At 37.7% G+C, this 19598-nt stretch overlaps 1 protein-coding gene across 1 annotated transcript in view; it reads left to right on the top strand.

Moving 5' to 3' along the window:
• The window catches only part of ITIH2 (inter-alpha-trypsin inhibitor heavy chain 2), a 50722-nt gene extending 34832 nt beyond the window's left edge, over positions 1-15890 (top strand). Inside the window, exons 13-21 of the mRNA XM_077169459.1 lie at positions 1118-1303; positions 1677-1816; positions 2975-3144; positions 5189-5326; positions 10809-10922; positions 11338-11536; positions 12087-12259; positions 12666-12777; positions 14302-15890. Coding sequence (XP_077025574.1) covers positions 1118-1303; positions 1677-1816; positions 2975-3144; positions 5189-5326; positions 10809-10922; positions 11338-11536; positions 12087-12259; positions 12666-12777; positions 14302-14449 — 1380 coding nt within the window. The 3' untranslated portion in view covers positions 14450-15890. The remainder of the gene's footprint in view (positions 1-1117; positions 1304-1676; positions 1817-2974; positions 3145-5188; positions 5327-10808; positions 10923-11337; positions 11537-12086; positions 12260-12665; positions 12778-14301) is intronic.
• The last annotated feature ends 3708 nt before the right edge of the window (positions 15891-19598 follow it).

Raw genomic sequence — 19598 nt, 5'->3', positions numbered from 1 at the left:
TAAAACAAATTTGGTTTGAAATGCTAGTGATCAATGAAAGCCAGGGGTAAGGGGTATGCTAGATATAATCTTTTTTTTTTTTCATGTGTTCATTTTATTTCTTTTTCTATTGTCTTTTTATTTCTTTTTCTGAATTAATGCAAATGTTCTAAGAAATGATGAATATGCAACTAAGTGATGATATTGTGAATTTCTGATTATATGTTGTTTTATTTTGTTTCTTTATTTTTAAATTAATGAATAAATTTTTAAAAAATTGCCTTCACGTAAAATCACCCAACTAGTCATATTTAATACCTAAAAGAAGGTGATGAAATTTAACTCAAACTCATCATTCTTTTCAGTCATACTCTGCTGCAAGAAACAAAAAAGGGTGTTCAGTTCCTTTCTCATGTACCCTTACCTGTTTATATTTCTGCACTAACAGTGAGCTGTGAAGCAGTAAGGCCATGGCCGTTCACTTCTCTACCCCCGAACCAGTCTTCTGAATCACCGACAGTGGTTCTTGTGGCTCCCAAGTACAGCTAAGCCATTGGTCCCCCAGATCTTCAGGGCCATCTCAGGACCCTGAAGTACACTGGCATCTTTGATGTCCAATTAGTATAATTTGTAAGTCAGATCAAACTATGACCTGCACATTTCCTTAAATATAAAAGATATGAATTACTTGTTTATTTGAACTGAATGGACAAAAAACAGATGTAGGAGAACATACCTTAGCATGTCCTCTCAATGGTACAGGGTCAAGCACCATATTTAAACTTGGGGGCGTGTAAGAGGTAAGATTCCAACTGGGGAATACCTACCCAAATGATTTTCCTGTTTTGAGTTTCTATGAGTTTTTTAAGCTAGTCTTAACAGAAAAACGAAATGCTGGGCTCTTCAGTCAAGGGTAATGTTCTAGACAAATTTGTAACTTCTTATGCCTTCATTTCTTCATCTGCTGATGTTGATAATGTTTCCCTTGTCCCATAGCTGCCCACAGAGATCCTGTGAGAAAAAATGAAGAGATATCTACTAAGCATTTGCAGAAACTCAGAGTAAAATGCTGTAAGACCTTCATAGCTATGTGAAAATAATGATTTCTCTGTTTTTTGTATTTTTTTATGAATTGTAGAAATTCTACAACCAGGTCTCTACTCCATTGCTCCAGAATGTTCAGTTCAACTATCCCCATTCGTCAATAGAGGATGTCACCCAAAACAGTTTCCCTAACTATTTTGGAGGCTCAGAGATTGTGGTGGCAGGAAAATTTGACCCTGAAAAATTGGATCAAGTACAGAGTATTGTCACTGCAACTTCGGTACTTTTGCTTAACTGCTTATCCTAAAAATACTAACTCATTCCCCAGATACAGTTCATCTTGCTTATTAATAGACTAATATTATCCATTCCAAGAATCGTGTATGTAGAATAAAAACCAATAAGTGAAAGAAAAGGCATGAGAGCACTTATGCTACCTTTCCTAATATTCTGTAAATCCTTATTTTTTTCATTTCAAACCCAATCCCAAGCTCTGGGGGGTATGCTTACTTCCTCAATAGATGCTTGTCTACGATTTGTTTTGCATTCCCTTAAAGTATACAATATCCTGATTCACTCACAGCAGGTACTAAAACATGGTAACTGATTCATTCTCCTGCGCTGGTGTCTTCCATCTGAACTTTGTCTTCTAGGCTAACACAGAGTTAGTCTTGGAAACCCTGGCCCAAATGGATGACTTGGAGGCTTTTCTCTCAAGAGACAAACATGCAGATCCTGATTTCACCAAGAAACTCTGGGCCTACCTAACGATCAACCAACTTTTAGCTGAGCGGTAAGAGAGAAGAGAACATACTACAGAGATTGGCAAAGGGAATATTTTACCTTGAAAATATACAAAAAGAGTTTTGAAATAAGAAAGCCAGAAAGTGGATATGAGACTTGGATTATTCATTTCACTGGTTCCAAGCACTTTTGCTGAAGTTGGGATCCCTCTTTTCTCTTCTACTGGGGTATGATGTGAGTCCTGGAAAGTGTATGGATTGCATTCATCTCAGCTGTGCAGTTTAATGAATTTTCATGTATGTTATATATCGCCCATGCCACCATCTCCCAGATCCAGATAGGGAACACGTCCATCATCCACCAGGGTCCTCTCGTGCTCCTTCCCACCCAGCCTAAGCTCGCCTCATTCTTCTGATGTCTGTCACCATCGATCAGTTTTGCCTGTTACTGGACTTTACAGAATCGTACAATTTGTCTTCTTTCGTTTCAGCCCTCTTTCACTCAATATAATATCCGTGAGACTCATCCATGTGCATTGGTGGTTCATTTTGCATTCACACTTGAAGACTTTGCATTCACTCTTACTGTCCAAAGAGAAATTGGGGATTATGGTATCTCATAAGGAAAGGGTCTCCAGAGGTTACCTAGCTCCCTTCTGGTTTCTCAGATGAGTTGCATTTCAACTCTCCTAAAGAAGAACCATAGTGCTAGAGTAATGTATGTTTCTTAGACCACCTGCATCAGAATTACAGGGGTATTTGAGAAACAATACCCAGTCCCAAGCCCCACTCCACCTATTAGATCAGATTCTCAGGAAGATGGAACACAGTCATCTTATGTAGTTAAGAAAAGGAACTAACTGAACTCACAGAAGAAAGCTATGATGTTGGTAAGATTGTAAAACACTCAGAGTGCTCACAGCGCTGAGCTTAGAAGCAAGAGAGAAATATCCCTGACCCCTTGACAGAAGTACGAGGATGGATTTAAAGTCACATCACTGAAGACATAAAATAAGGATTTATAAAAGGCAGCCCCTGGGGACTGCATAGCTGGTTCAAGTGCTAAGCTTCATGAAATCTGTTAGTTTTTTCCTCTCCTACCCTATAACCCTCTAGGGTCCTGGCTGAACCCTATAAGTGGTGCAGTGCTAGAATTTTAACTGAGCCTCAAACCTAATGATGTTCTACTTTGTATTTCTTGAATACAGGAGCCTCGCTCTTACTGCTGCTGCCAAGAGGAAAATTACAAGGACGATCCTGCAGATGTCTCTGGAACATCATATCGTCACGCCACTGACGGCGATGGTGATCGAGAACCAAGCTGGGGATGAGCGGATGCTGGCAGACTCCCCTCCGCAAGATTACTCCTGCTGCTCAGGTCAGCGCGTCCCCTGGTGGAGGAATAATGCAGGGCAGGGCTCTTGCCCCTTGTCCAGGTCCTAGTGCCCCCACTTCTCTCCAGCCTCCAGCCCACCTCCTGATCCTTTGTGCCCCAGCTCTTCCTGCCAATTTCCTTTGCTGGGGTCTTGGAACAAACATTTTTGGTCATATGTCCCCTAAAAGAATTTTGCAAAACCATGTGTCCACCCCTCACACATTTCTAAATCAACATTTACGATTTTTCACCATGCTTAAATAGCTGCAAAGAATATACCTTTTGGCATATTGTAAATATTGACCTTTTAAAATCAAACGTCACTGCATTAAATAGATCCTGTGATATCTAATATTCAATTTGCTACACATCACTAGCCATTCAAAAAACTATGTGAACAAATTCAATTTTAATTATTAGAGATCTTATATTGTGCTTTCTTTCTAGATGAATGTGTATTTCTATTCCACTTTCTCCACAGAATGATATCCCAAAACAATATATTTTTATACTTGGAAGCCTTTTATTCATTATGCCACCCTATCATTCCATTGGAAGAAAGATGTGTTTAAACATTTAAATTTTAAATTTAAAAATTTCTTGTAACCTTAAGATTCTGAGTGTTAAAAAAATTTTGTCAAAATTACTGCTAATAGACAATTGATCATTATACATTACAAATTTTGATATACATAGGGTGTAAAATTTTATTGGAAATCATCTCTGAGTAAGACAAATGTGGCTGAGCGTTTTATCATGTATTGATAGATCAAATGAGTCAGGATTCAGCCTCAATTCTACACTGATTTTTCGTTTTTATGGGCATAAGTCCTCATAAACCTTACTGACATAGATAAGTAGACAAGAAAGGAAAGAGCTTTGTTACAACAATATCACTCAATTATTTGAGCTGTTTCCAAGTTATATGCCAAAACTCAAATACTATCATTCAAACGTTATTTTTGATTATATATCTGCTGACAATTCAAGCCCTACTCCAATTTTGTTGAAAGCGAAGAATTACAAACAATAGGACTTACAAAATATTCGTTACCCAGGCATTAGAGTTATCCTTTTTTTTTTTTCCACAATACCAATATTTCTTATTGACCCTTTGCTTCTGGGGTAATAGATGGTGGTGGAGAGTGAAGGGAAAAGCATGCCTTCCCTTTATAAAATAGGAAAAGGGCTGCTGTGAAAAGGACTTTCTTAGGAAAGAGGATATATAGAAGCTGAGGATCTAGAAATAGACTTAAAACTCTCCGTGCTCTCTGCGTCCTGAGGAAGGTCTCCTGGGAACTGCCAGGGGTTCACCTTTCCCAGTTTAGAAGAGCTCTGGTTTACCAGTCTGTATCCCTTCTTGTAGTGACTGATCTTACTGAGACACGTTCTAGATAAACACTGCATATGCTGACAGGACCATTTTCTGAATTTTAAATTTTGTTAACATGAGTTGCCAGGTGGTCTAGATTCCAGTACTCGGACTTCTGAAGTCCCAGTTCCTATAGCTTGGAGTCTCAACAGTTAAATGTATCCAGGGAGAATTAAACCCTGGAAATTGGCACATGCTTCTCAAAGACAGAGACTGACAGGATTTCAGGAAGCAAAGTGAACGCTTTTTGATGTAAAATTTCTCTCTCCAATAGTGGGACCCCATTGGAAAGCTAATTGTTCAAACTGTTGTTGGGTGTTTAAGTGGTGACAGACATGGAAGATGACTCGGGAATCTAGACCTTCTCCAGGACCCAGGCTGGACCTTCTCTCCCAGCCTGCGCTGCAGGCACGAGGCCCTTCCCTGACCTCTGTGAGCACCTCCTCCCGGCCCAGACCCTAGGTAGCTCAGGCTCTAGACTCCAGAGAGATCCGTTGAGCAGGCAGCATGGTGCCAGAGAGAGTAAAAAAGAGAGACAACTCTGGAATCAAAATAGGGGGAGAACACTTAGCTGAGAACCTCTTGAGTGCTGCAAAGAACAGATTCTTGAAATTAGGAGCAATTTTCCTGGGGAGTTGAATGTGGCAACTAATGGAGGGTGGTTTTTCTACGCAGGTGCCCTGTATTATGGGAGCAGAGTTGCCCCAACTTCAGTTCCATCTTGGGTCAATCCTTCACCAACACCAGCGATTCCGCTGCATTTAAAAGCAGCTCCAGTGATTGAAGCAACTCCTCCTCCACATGTAATAAGAGGTAAGACACCTCTAACCATTGCATTTGCTACCAGACAAAAGCCCTGGATTCTTCTGCCTGGTGCGTTCAATAACCGATTTCTGAGACACCAGGGATCAAAGAGAGAAAGAGTTTATCCCTATGCGTGTAGTAGGAGAGCAGACAGCCTAGCAGCCCAGAATCTGTCTCCCCGAACTGCAGTAATTCTGATAGCTTCATTAGAGAAAAGGTGGGCAGGGTGTGGGATAATGAGCACAGTGGCCCCAGATGATGTAATTAGAGTTGATGATTGAGCATGCGCAGATTGATTACATGCTTGGTCACTGAGTGTATGAAAGAAAATGGCAGCATGGGGGTATAGGTGACTCATAGGTTACAGTCTAAGCTACTGCCCATGTTGTGGGCCCACTTAGGCTAAGTGCAGTTTCAGTCATCAAGATACTTCGGAACTTGAGATGAGTCAGTTCCCGGCTGACCCATGACCTTTCATTAACAGCCACTAGGGGCTTTCTTTAGTGATTACAAGACTCTAATGCTGAAAATTTGGATACCTAGGTACAGATGAAGGTTAGTCACAAGGTTTTTACAGTCACAAGGGCAGAAGATAAGGGCTCTACAATCGTTATCAGAAATCAAGGCAGCTGGATTACAATTCAGAGATTTTCAGGTATTTCCTTGTCTATTCCGATATACCAGAAAGCAAAAGGGAATATTCATATCAAAATCGTCCCTTAAATCCTGATTTCTCGGTTATACTTTTACATCCCAGGTGGCAATTAGGCCATAATCCTGTGGAGCATTTACATACACTGATAAAATCCCTGTGTCCTCATAAACAAGGTGACTTTTATAGGCATCTCTGCCTGTCACTGAGAGAAGGCAACTCCATTTCTGACGATGCGGGGTGAAACTTCCGGAATGAAAGAGAAGTTCCCCTAGTGTGGGGAGGGCCCATGGGGTTATCGGTGGAAAAGACACTCTCTAAAGTGCCATCGTGCGGCCTTAAGCCCATTGCTTGAAGTTTCTACACTTCATTTCCTTCATATTGAAAATAAGTATGACGACATTCATCTAGCAAGGTTGTTGATTAACATGAAACTATCTTTAAAGTGCTGGCACATCATAGTCACTCAATAACTGGATGTTATTAAAGATTAGAGGCGCTAAGTTCTATGATTTAAAAAATGCCTTGATATTGTTTCCTACGTAACTACAGTTTTTTTATTTTAGCATTTGTTCCCCCTATTATTTATTTTTATTCCATATGTTCTACTCGTTTGTTGTCAAGGTAGATAAAAGGAGCATCAGACACAAGGTTTTCACAATCACACAGTCACATTGTGACAGCTATATCCTTATTCAATCATCCTCAAGAAACATGGCTACTGGAACACAGCTCTACATTTTCAGGCAGTTCCCTCCAGTCTCTCCATCACATCTTGAATAACAAGATGATATCTACTTACTGCATAAGAATAGCCTCCAGGATAACCTCTCGACTCTGTTTGGAATCTCTCAGCCATTGACACTTTGTCTCATTTCACTCTTCCCCTTTTGGTCGAGAAGGCTTTCTCAATACCTTGATGCTAAGTCTCAGCGTAACTACATTTTTAAAAGAGTGAATGAAAGTCCTAGTTTTGCTCAGTCTTTAAAAAACCCTTTCTACAAGTGATTCCAATGGGACGCACAGGTTAGAGATGTCATCAACAGAAAGTGAGGAGAATGTCTTTTCACGTGAGCATTTTGTACGAAGGGAGAGCATGACCCTCTCCCAACAGGAAGGTCCAAAGTAGCAGCTTCATGTGGCTCAGTGGCAGAATTTTTCGCCTGCCATGCCAGAGACCCGGTTTCATTCCTGGTGCCTGCCATTCCAAAAAAAAATGTTCACAGTAGCAACTTCACTTGAGTTTTTGAAATTTAAATTTAGAAGTAGCTCATGTTCTCCCTAGCAAGATTCACTTTTCCTGTACTGCCTGGAACATGGATGGTTCCACCAATAAATCCCCGGAAACAATTTCTCAAGAAGATTGTGTACTTACCATTGTTCAAACACTGTATTATAACAGAGAAAACTGAGCAAGGATTTTGAATAGATACTTAAAGTGACTTCATAGCATCTCTGTGACTTGCCTCTAAAATGATGGTGTGTGGGCTGAGAGAGATTTGCATCTTCCCTTTTTATTGGTGACAATCATCTGTACAACCAGCTCCCTCCACTCTCCAGTCCCATCATCCCTTCACCCCTGGCATAATGAGAAACTCTGTTTAACTTTCAGTTTAAAGTGGCAACTTCGGGATGCATGGGTGGTTCAATGGTAGAATGCTTGTCTTGAGACCCAGGTTTTATTTCTTGTACATGCCCCCCCGCCCCCCAAAAAAGTAGCAATGTCAAGCTGCACTTAAAACATAGAGAATCCACGTGGGAGATCCCCACACTTGTAAAATTGCCTTTTTTACTGTCTTTTCCAAACCCTGGTGTGGTAGTTAGATTCATTTGTCAACTTGACCAGGTGAAGGCACCTAGTTCTGTTACTGTGGACATGAGTCAATGGTGCGTGAACCTCATCTGGTGCTGACCTCATCTGGTGCTGATTACATCTGCAGTGGGCTAGGAGGTGTGCCTGCTGCAATGAATGATGTTTGACTTAATTGGCTGGTGCTTAAATGAGACAGCACAACGTAGCACAGCCCAAGCAGCTCAGCATACCTCATCTCAGCCTTTGCAGCTCAGCCCATACCTTTGGAGATGCAGAAAGGGATCACCCCGGGGAAAGTTGTTGAAATCCAGAGGCCTGGAGAGAATGCCAGCAAAGATTACCCTGAGCCTTCCCACATAAGAAAGAACCTCAGATGAAAGTTAGCTGCCTTTCCTCTGAAGAACTAACAAAATAAATCCCCTTTTATTAAAAGCCAATCCGTCTCTGGTGTGTTGCATTCTGGCAGCTAGCAAACTGGAACACTGGCAGCTAAGAACAAGAGACAACTGCAAAGGCCTGGGAGCAAACCACTTAAATGGTGACATTGTAAAATGGAGCATTTGTTGAAAAATGTAGAGCTCAAGTTCATTTCTTCTTTTTATATATTCTTCATACACACTTCCCTAATATCCCCTCCACTAAGATACAGTACTGGCTTCAAGTTCCTAGTCTCTGCCTTAGGGTGCAATAAGGGACAACGGCTTGAGGGTACATCAGCCTTGGGGAGGGTCAAAGTCTGCTCATATGACTCTGGACACTGCCCTGAGATGTGCCTCCGTCTCAGTTAGCCCAGCTTTAAAATGGTATGATACTGCCTCCCCTACAGGACGGTGGTGAGCTAAGTTCCTGGCACCCAGAAGGAGCTCAGTGTATACTGGCTAGTCTTATGCCCTAAACCTCAGATCCCAGGAATCTATAAAGTTAGCTATTAGGGTACTCAAGCTATTTTCAACCTATTCAAAATGTAAGGCTACATAGGCTAACTGAAATATAATATTTCACTTATTTTGCCTAGAATTACATCAGCCTAACAGAGTAGTATTGATTAGCTATGGTTTATCAGAAGATGTGGTGAGTAGGATTTTAATTAACTAAAACAACAAAACCAATCATTATTTTTAATGAAAGCAATTTATTTCAAACAAAATATTTTTAATACCACATTTATGTAGAGGAAGAGGGTATCATAATCAATGATCTTTTTATTAAAAACAATGGACTGAGAACCTTTGTTTTATTTTAATGATGTAAAATGTGCCCAATTTCAACATATTATCAATTATTGACTACCTGGCATGAGCTATGTAGGGATTTGTAAAAGTATAAGACTGTTCCTGCCCTGGATTATTTTATCCTTTCTTTCAAGTTCCAAAATACACGCCTGATAATGAACAAAAACAAGCAGCATAGCAAAGTGGTTGGGGGTAGGAGCTGGGGTTTGAATCAGCTCGACCACAGTTAGTAAATTATCACTTACTAACTCTATGATATGACCCAGACAAGTCACTCATCCTCTCTTCAAGGATACTGACAAAATGTATTGAATTAATGTTTTCGAAGAGATTTGCTATAATATCTAGAAAACAGAAAGCTCTCAATGGGTGATAGGCTTTTCCACTTCTATTCCAGAAATCACAACCACTGCCCTTCACTCCAAATCAAATCTTCCATTTCCATCCCTTCAGTTACTGAGGTTAGAAATCTGGCAGCGTTAAGTTGTTCCTGTACTCTTACTTACCAGATATTTTGGATGCTATGGAAATGCCTCTTGGATGATCCCTCACTAGCCAATCCTAATTCACTATCCTAGTTCTTGAATATAGCATTTCTTGTCTGGTCACAGCTTTAATTACTAACTGATCATTGATGTCTACTTTCCAATATTTTATTTATACTGCAGCCAGTAATTGTTCTCAATGAGGGTCAAATCATGTCCTATCTATGCAACCTTTAATAGTCAACCAACAGAATAAAGATCCAGTCTTTAGCATAATGTCCAAAAGTATCTATGATCTACATTTTTAGTCTTATCTTACTCTACATTCTTCAAGAACCCATCCTCCAGCCATGTTGTCCAACTTTCCTAAACATGTCGCAGACATTTCTGTTTCCATGCCTTTCTTCTTCTGTCCTCATTTGCCACTCAGAATGGAATCTCCCTCCTTCTTTGTCTTCTGTCTGCCCCTCTTCTCCTACCTTCAGTCTTAGTTCAAAAGCCAACTCCTTCACAAGACCCTACTCAGTTTTCCCTAATGGAATTAATCATCCTTTCATTCCCATTCTCACAGCATTTTCTTGGGCCATTAATGTACCATTTACTTCATTCTATCTTGTGTTAGTGGTTATATCTGCCTCTTTTACAAAATTCTTTCTTCCTTAAAGGTATAGACTATGACTTATTCATAGCTGCATCAAACAGTCTGATATGGTATTTTGCTCATGGTTTTTGTTTTTTTTTTCTCACCAAATATTAGTTGAATGATTAAAGAGGAGAAAAAAAAAGAAAAACAAAAAGACCAGGAAGGACCTGCCAGGAAAATTGTGTCCAGGGAATAAAGAAGTATTCTCCTAGGAGTGGCTTGATTTTTCTTTGCTCTTGGAATTGATTCTTAATCCTTGCATCAACAAAAGAAATTGTCTCCTTTATTTTTCTGCACTTAATATGACTACTTAAGTACAAATTTATCATCTTCCTATGTTAGTCTTTCCATCTATCTGTCTATTTAGTGTGTTTCTCATGTCCTTCTCACTCAACTTTTTTATCTCTACTGTTTAGCACAGGATGAATATAAGTACACAATAAGTATCCATTATATGTATAAAACAAGAAAACTCTGATGGAGGCTCTAGGAGGAAGGGCTGACGCGGTGGGGACCCTGGGTTCCTATTGACTATTAACAGTACCAAGCACACACAGCAGAAACATAATAAATATTCATTTTTGTTAAATTCATGTTTGGGAATAAAATGAGTTTCAAAATCGCATTTCTTTTATATTGTCTTAATTTCCTTTGTATATTTTTCAGTTGAAAATGACCCACACTTCATCATTTACCTACCCAAAAGCCAAAAGAACATTTGTTTCAATATTGACTCAGAACCTGGAAATATCCTCAACTTGGTTTCTGATCCAGAGTCAGGTAAAATAAAATGAAATTACATCTGAATTAGAAAAACTTGCAATTGTGCTGCTTCACTGTCACTACCTGGAATTCTTTTTTTCCCCCCTCACCTTAATGGAAGAGCTATATTTTTCAAACTCCAACTATTAGTGAGAAATGAATTATAAATATATTCCTAAGTATTTTTAACTATTATAAAATACTGAGTATGTAGAAGCAGATCTTGCTTTGATGTAATTAATTTATACTCTAATAAAACTTATTGGTTATAAAATGAGGTCTATATAGGAAAACATGTCATCTAAATCCTGAAGTGAGATAATACTAGTTACTTCCCCGTATTGCCAAGTTTTGTCAATTTGAATATGTACCCTGCCCCCATAAGTGGCAAATAAGAAAGGAAACCACCCCATCCCCCCTTTTTTTCCTGCAGGGATTTTGGTCAATGGTCAGCTCATTGGTGCCAAGAAGCCCAAGAATGGAAAACTAAACACCTATTTTGGAAAACTGGGATTTTATTTCCAAAGTGAAGACATGAAAATAGAAATCAGCACTGAAAATATCACCCTGAGCCGTGGGTCTCGCACATCCATCTTGTCCTGGTCTGACACAGCTCATGTCATTAATCAGAGGCAAGTATCATAAAAGGACCTGTCCTTGAGACATTTCTATGTAAATAACTTCGATATCTATACTTAAGCATAGAATTTACAGACATCATCTTAAATAGGAGGAAACTGAGGTCAGATAAAACTTTTCTTATTTACTGCCTGTGAGCAGTGACCACGGTTTTTGGTCACCATTGCATCCCAGTGACTAGTCTCCTGTCTGGCATATAGTAAGTACTCTATGAGTATGTCTTGGATAAGCAAATGAATCCATCAACTGAAACCAATAACCCAATCCTGGTCAGAGAGCCTACTCAGGAATATTATGCTTGTATTTTATTTCTTATACATAGGAACTTTCTAATCAGTATCTGTTAATTGGCTGCTTATAGATTAACATAGGTTTTGACAGAATTTTAGAGATGAGAGCTAAAAATAACATTTCATAGCAAATTACATTGTAAAGCTCTAGAAAACTAGTGGAATGGAGAACCCGTATCAGGGATGAGAAGAATGACCTTTTAAAAAAGTCTGTTCCAAAATAAATATCTCATTCCATTTGACTTTACACTAGGGTGCTTGTGTCCGTGAAGAAAGAAAAAAGTCTGATGATCACTCTGAATAAAGACATGTCCTTTTCTGTCTTACTTCATCGTGCTTGGAAGAAGCATCCAATCAACGTAGATTTTTTGGGGATCTACATTCCCCCTACAAACAAGTTTTCAGCTAATGTACATGGACTAATAGGTAAAATATCTATCCACCATCTGGTAAATATGGGCACCACTCTTGGCCTTTAGCAATTTGGGATGGTATTGCTTAGACCTGAGGAAATTATGAGTGGCCTGAAGCAGAGCTAAGGTAGAACCTAGTGTGGCAGTGTTAGGGGAGAGGGTGAGGTGTTGGAAAGCTTGGCAACCCCATAGCCAAAAGTATTTGCCACTTCAGACAAAGTTTTCCTAGAAGCAGATTGCACAGTCACAAACTGGGAAAGTTAAAAGAAAGGACAGATAAGCTCCAAATTTTATGCCAGATATTTTCTAACAGGAGGGAGGTAAACTGATTTAGGAAACTGTACCTTGGATCAAATGAGGAGGGTGTCTTTTTATTTAACCTTGGATTAAATGTAAATGTCTGGATTTTGTATCACTAGGCCAGTTCATGCATGAGCCAAAGATCCATATCTTCAACGAGAGACCAGGAAAGAACCCCAAGAAGCCAGAGGCAAGCATGGAAGTGAAGGGACATAAATTGACTGTCACCAGGTAGGTCTCAGATATCTAGGACAGTAAGGAAGGGACTATTATTAGGATGGTACTCACACACTCACACAGCAAGATAGAACAATGAGAAGAGCTGTTTTGAGAATTATCTATGTTGAACTAAGCAATTCTTAAAGAATAGACTCTTGCATAACGTGTGCATGAGGACACTGCAGTTAGTCCATCTTTGAATGCAAATGATTAGATACAGGAGTACGTCATAAAATACCATGACCAATATAGATGAATCTCTTCTCATCTTCACTTTAGAAGCCTGATAAGTTGGATAATTGAGAAAGTTGTTCAAAGGAGGGCATCATAAAATACCTACTCACCATAGTGCAAGAGAATGAACGTATATATTTATGTAAGGCTAGAGCCTTCTTTTTGAGTACATATTTACTGAACTCATTTTGATATAGCTTTACTTACACAAACCATATCCATGTTGCCTCCTTTTGAAGTTGCTTCCTTTTAGACACTTGTAATGCATTGAGTGGAAAATTCTTATATATTTCTAAAATTTTCCTAATCTTTTATAGTTGTCTCACCCATACCTAATTTGATAACATTTTTTTTTCAGCCTGTTTTTTTGCCTTTTTCGAGTTCTTGCAAAGCAGCTAACTTAATTAGAAATGACTCTTTTGCACACAAAGGTCAATGGCTTCCACACTATTAAACCATAAATTTACAATAATAATAATTAAGTGGTAAAATTACAATAATAATTACATCCACACAAAAATAAATTTGTGAACTAAATAAAAGTGGACTGGTGAGTATACCACTCTGCTGGTATTGGCTTAAATATCAATGGGCATCACTCAGCAGTTTTCTAGAAGCACCAGTTAAAAACAATAAACGTAAAAATAATAACAATAAACGTAATTAATAGTATTAAGTTATCTGAGCTTGGTAAAAGCGCATCTACTCTACTCAAATGTCAAGAGGTAACGTTAAGCCTCAATTTCATCCACTAGAAGCACCTCAAGATGCATAACTGAAATTGAGCTGATGTAGCTGTGGGCTCTGCACAAATATTAAGGCTCATTAATGCCAATGTCCCATTTAACTTTTCAAATCATTAACTTCTTTGTCCTCTATATGGAGGACTGAATTTGCTCAGAATCAGCTGGCAGTGCCTTTAAATAAAACACTGACCCCTCAAGAGAAGGTAAGAGACACCTCAAGTTTATTTTTCCCATAACATGGGATGTGGGTCCAAACACTTTATAGAGTTTCACTCCTGCCTTCTTTCCCTCTGGGCTACTTTACAGTTCTTTACTTCTCTGGAAAAATCCACATTGGTTAATCTCTGTAAGGGTTATTTGAGTTATCTAAGGACACACCATTTATTCTCTGTCCTTTCAACACCAATCCCCAGACTAGAGAGCAGGAATTGGGGTGAGGGATGGGGTGGAAAGGTACTAGAAGGGGCACAAAGAATAGTGGGGGAAACACTGTCTCTTCTTTCAAGACCCCACGCCTTGATCTGTCCCCTCACTTTGCATACCATTTTCTTTGCAGAGGCATACAGAAAGACTACAGAACTGATATAGTATCTGGGACAGATGTTCCTTGCTGGTTTGTACACAACAGTGGAAAAGGTTTTATCGACAGACATTACAAGGATTACCTGGTGCCTCAGCTCTACAGCTTTCTCAAATGGTTTTAAGGACTTGAGTTTTTGAAATTATATGTAAAAATACATTTTCCCTTGCCAATTTTGTAGTCATTCTTTAGTTTGAATCACTAAAAACTAACCAGGTAACCCGAAGAAAATAAACATTTTGCAAAGAAGCTTTAGGATTTTGTTGCCTTTTCAAATGCTAAAGTGAGTTAAAGCAAGGGGATGCAAAGTAAAACTGTTTTGACAAGTCAAGCAGGTATCCAGACAGGCCCCAGATTTGGAAGACTGTGATAATTCCACTGTGTTGAGCCTCATAGTTTTACACTGTGTGTTACATGGGAAGTTCATTATATAATTACTTGATCTTATAGCTAAACTAAAGCCTTTCACCCTCTGTAGCAATAGACATGTGATTCCCAATATGCTTAGCTGAGATTCCCCCCACAGTGCTGGCCTTGAGTCTGTGAGTCCTTGGTTGAGCCAGCCTATTCTATTCACATGGCCCAAATTTTCCAAATCAGACATTACACAACTGGGTAGGTTTCTTATTAAATTACAATTGCATAACAATCCTTCCTGAAGACTATCCAAGATCACCTTTGAGATTTTTGTTCTCAAACTCTTCACCTATTTAAAATCACCTGGAAAATATGCCAGATGGCTAATTGCATTCAAGGCTAATGTTCCTAGATGAATTCCTTGGAAAGCTTCCTGTCTGTGAAACAAGTTTTATACAAATTTAACACACACTGAATGGTCTTCCTTAGTAATCCCTGTAGACCTTTTATTTTGTATTTACATAATTCCTAAAAACATCATTTGCATTTTAAACTTTATGATGACTTTATTTCAAAGTAACTTTGAAATTTGAAGTTATTTTGTCCTAACAAAATGTTAATGATATAAATACAAATTGCTTAATGATATTTAAACAAAATTGGGCCACTTATTTATCTCTGCATTAGTATAGTGGATTTTGGTGATAAGGTGCAAGTCAGATCCATTATAATTCTGTGATCTCTTGTTTATTACTTTCTTTAAAAATCAACTTCCAAAATGGATATATTTCCAAAAGCCAAAGAGTTAATGTTACACTTTTTAAAAAAAATTGAAAGGTATATTTTTATGAAGCTCTCTATGTGTAAAAACCATTTTTTGTTTTTGAAAGTCAATAAAATGACCTCTTTTGGTACATTCCCAACTCACATTTGAAAAAAGAAAGTGCTTATCTTTTGGCCTAATTGTAAAATACTAAGAAAATGTAATTTCTATAACCTAAAGTAACCTGAATACAAAAGAGGCACTGCCTTGTAGCTTCACACTTTTGTAAATATTGGTTACCTACGGTACATTTTCAAAACTCCACTACATGTTATTCATTTGCTACTTCAAAACTACTAATATTCAATATAAAGTTTAAAAGTAGGTTCTTAGTTCTGTTACTCAGAAGAAATGTTGACTTCAAAACTTCTTTTAGATAAATAAATTTAGTTTGACTCCTAATATTTTATGCTTGCTCAATTTTTAAAATAATGAAAATCTTGAGATTTATGTTTATATGCAGGACACTGGACAAAAGACCTATAAAAAAAAAACCTAGATTTAAAATCAAATCCATTATTCAAATTATCAAAACTTTTATTAATAGCTGATTTTTGAAAGTCATTGAGTGTAACAATAATTTTATTAACTGTTCATGTGTTACCCAGAGACAGAAATATGCCTTTTCTACATAATTAATTTTGAATTACAATTAATTGTGAACTTCAAATGAAGGAACCAAATTATTAGGAATGGTTAAAAAGCAGAGTACTATTCCTCTGTCTACTTTCTGATTAGTTTCTAAAAGTATTATGTCTCTCTGGGATGAAGGAAAACAAACTTGACAATGACCTATATTTTATTATATATTTTATATATTCCTTGAAGCACTCTGTAGCCACTGGTAGTTGATCAATATTTAATTTTGCATAGAATAGTGGTATTCAATTTAAATCTCAGCTGGGGTATGACAGGGCTATTTGTTGGAAATATTAATCATCTTTGGACTTACATAGCCTATTTCAAAGCTTTTCTTAAGTATCAAACAGTTGCCATTAAGCCAATTTGATGCATGTCCCATTGTCAGGAAAACGGAACCCTGTGTTGGAGAAAAAACAGACTCTTGGCCCAGATCATACCTTCATCATAAGTTCTCAAATTACTGAAGATTTAACAAATTTTCTTAGAGTTGGAAAAGTGTTAATCCAAAGAAGCAACTAAAGATAATTAAAAATATCTCATTCAATGTGCAGTAAAAATGAACTATGAATCAGGAATTACTTTACTATCTGCTGACATGAGGCCTTATGCAAATTGCTTTCCATGCTTTACAGGATCAAGTATACCATAAAGAATGGTTTCTCTTCAGCCTTACTGAAATAGCTATGACTCCAGTAAGATTAAAGTGAAAATAACCTGACCATCTGAGTACAATTTAGTATGTTTTTTTTATTAACATTTTTTCACATTGGCCAGTTCTACATTTTTTCTGAAATATCCACATAACAGCAAGAAAAATTAAGGATGCTTCCATTTACTGGCCTAATGATTCACTTATCCAATTAACAATGGCTAATTTACAACCAAGGATGATTTATATCCTAAATCCTGGGATTCTATTTTACCAAATTGTGACTTAAGATGTACAGATATCAAATTAATGAGCACTTATTGAGAAACAGGGAAGTTGGGCACATTTTTAATTAGCTGCTCTAGATTATCAATAGTTTCAAAAAAAAAAAGTCTCCCTTCACTGGCCTAGGATTTCACCTGTGCATCAATTCATAGAACACTGCCAATTTCTATTCAACACACATCTGGGGACTACGCCTGCTTCTCCCTCTTACATCTCTTACACCTAGTGTGTTCCTTTACATATCAGAGGCACTCAGCAAATGTTTGCTGAATGAATTTGACTCAATGTCAGCAAAATCTGAAAGGCAGTTAGTAGATGCCAGAAGACAAAGGAAAAAGTAGCAAATAAGGCAATGGAATTCAATGGCATTCCAATAAGGAAAGCTCAGGGAATTTGGTTTCACAAGATACAAAATTTTAACTGACCTCGAGCAAGTTGATGAAAAACAATAGCTTATGATGCTTTGAGAAGAGAAGTCAATATAAATTTGACTTTTGGTGTCTGAGTTATTTTGCTTAATTAACCTAACCACTACTGGCCTCTAAGAACTTAATTGGAAAAAAAGGAGTTCTAATAAAAAAAGTTCTATAGTCTAGAATCATATTCCAAATAGGCTACTTCATCTCATTCTGAGATGATTCCAGGAAGACATGGGAGAAAAGAATTAAATGAAGGTGGGAATAGCAGGGGGTAGGAATGAAATGTTTTTTTCCATGAAGCAAACCACTGATATGATTCCAAAAATAAGTTTGGGGAAGGCATATGTAATTTGTCATGTTTCACTTATGACACTATTATCAGAAAGAACCATTCTCCCTATAGGAAACTCTTCAGGCCAGATTTACACAAGGCTGGGCTTCAATATGTTATTGCTTGGCTCCATTTACTGCCACTACCACTTACTCCCGTTCACTAAACACCAACTATTTGTGGAGCACTGTCTGATACTTCAAATCTATTTTCTGTGTTTTCACAACAACCCTGCAAAGACACATTGTTTTTAACAATTTACAGTTTAAAAGCACTGAGATTCAAGAAACTTAACTTGTAAGTTAACACAGCTATTGAACAGAACAGCCAAAATTCAATCCAAAGACTGCCCAATTCCAAAACTCATACCCTTTCAATGATATTATGCTACCAAGTTATTTCTGAAACATCTCCTTTCACCCAGAAAGAACATCTGTAAAACTGATATCACCTTATCACTAATCCTTCTATCACTTCTTACGGTGGACATGCATTATTTCCATTTATCAGAATAGAGTCGCCCATTTTCTGGTAAGATAACCTACATTTTCTTTGGGAAATCAACTCTTCCCAACTCTCAGTCCAAGAGAGATGGTTCAAGGGTTGGTATATAACCCAGGTCTGGCCCATCAGTATATTCCAATATTCTTATTTGGAGTGATTTGTCCAGGTATGGTCCAAGAAGACTAAATTCCAGGCCTTTGTTTGAACTATTAGAAAATAATCTCTTTTACTGGTGAGACTGCAGGGTAAGATGTAAACCTGTGATCCTGCCATTATAAGAACACCTGTGAATGGAGTCAGAACAGAAGAAGCCAGAAATACCAAGACCAAGTCATGATGAGACTGGATTCCATTGCAATTGATGCCAGAGTCTACTCCTTTTCAGTTATGGGAACCATAAATTTCCTTTTACTTTTTTGTTTGTAAAAGCAAGTGTGAAGTGGGTTTCTGTTTCCTGCATTCCTAAATAACATATTGGCTGCTCTATTTATTTATAATGAATATAGGTCAAGGTTGATATTGACAATGCTGGTGAGACTGTAAAATGATGTAGCCACTTGGGAAAACTTTCTGTTGTTCCTTAAATTGTTAAACACAGTTACCATACGATTCAGCAGTTTTACTACTAGGTTTATCACCAAAAGAACTGAAAGCATATGTCCATGTAAAAACTTGTACACTAATGTTAATAACAGAATTATTCATAATAGCCAAGAAGTGGAAAAACCCAAATGTTCATCAACCAAGGGAATAGATTTTTTAAATGTGGCATATACACAGAATCGAATATTATTCAATTGTAATATGGAATGAAGTTCTGACACATGTAATATGGTGAACTTTGATGACATTATGCTAAACGTAAGAAGCCAGACCACAAAAGACCACATATGATTCCTTTTATAGGAAATGTCCAGAACAGGCAAGTCCAGAGACAGAGATAAGGTTAGCGGTTGCCAGAGGCTAGGGAGAGGAGGACCATGGGAGAGACTGCTAAAGGGTACAAGATTTCTTTTGGGGTGACGAAAATCCCACTAAATATAGATAGTGGTGATGGTTATACAATTCTGTGAATACATTAAGATTCCCACTGAACAGACACTTTAAATGAGTGAACTGTATGATATGTAAATTATCTCACTAAAGCTGTTATCATATTTATACTTTAAATTTACTCCTGAAAATATAAATTTTGAGTATGTGAAGAATTTCCTTTAATTATATGATTCTAATTTGTCTTGTATAAAACACTTTACAACAGCA

Source organism: Tamandua tetradactyla, chromosome 7 (genome assembly GCF_023851605.1).
Source record: "Tamandua tetradactyla isolate mTamTet1 chromosome 7, mTamTet1.pri, whole genome shotgun sequence".
Taxonomy (NCBI): Eukaryota; Metazoa; Chordata; class Mammalia; order Pilosa; family Myrmecophagidae; genus Tamandua; species Tamandua tetradactyla.
Note: the sequence above shows the minus strand (reverse complement) of the source record. Positions and strands in the feature narration are given on the sequence as shown.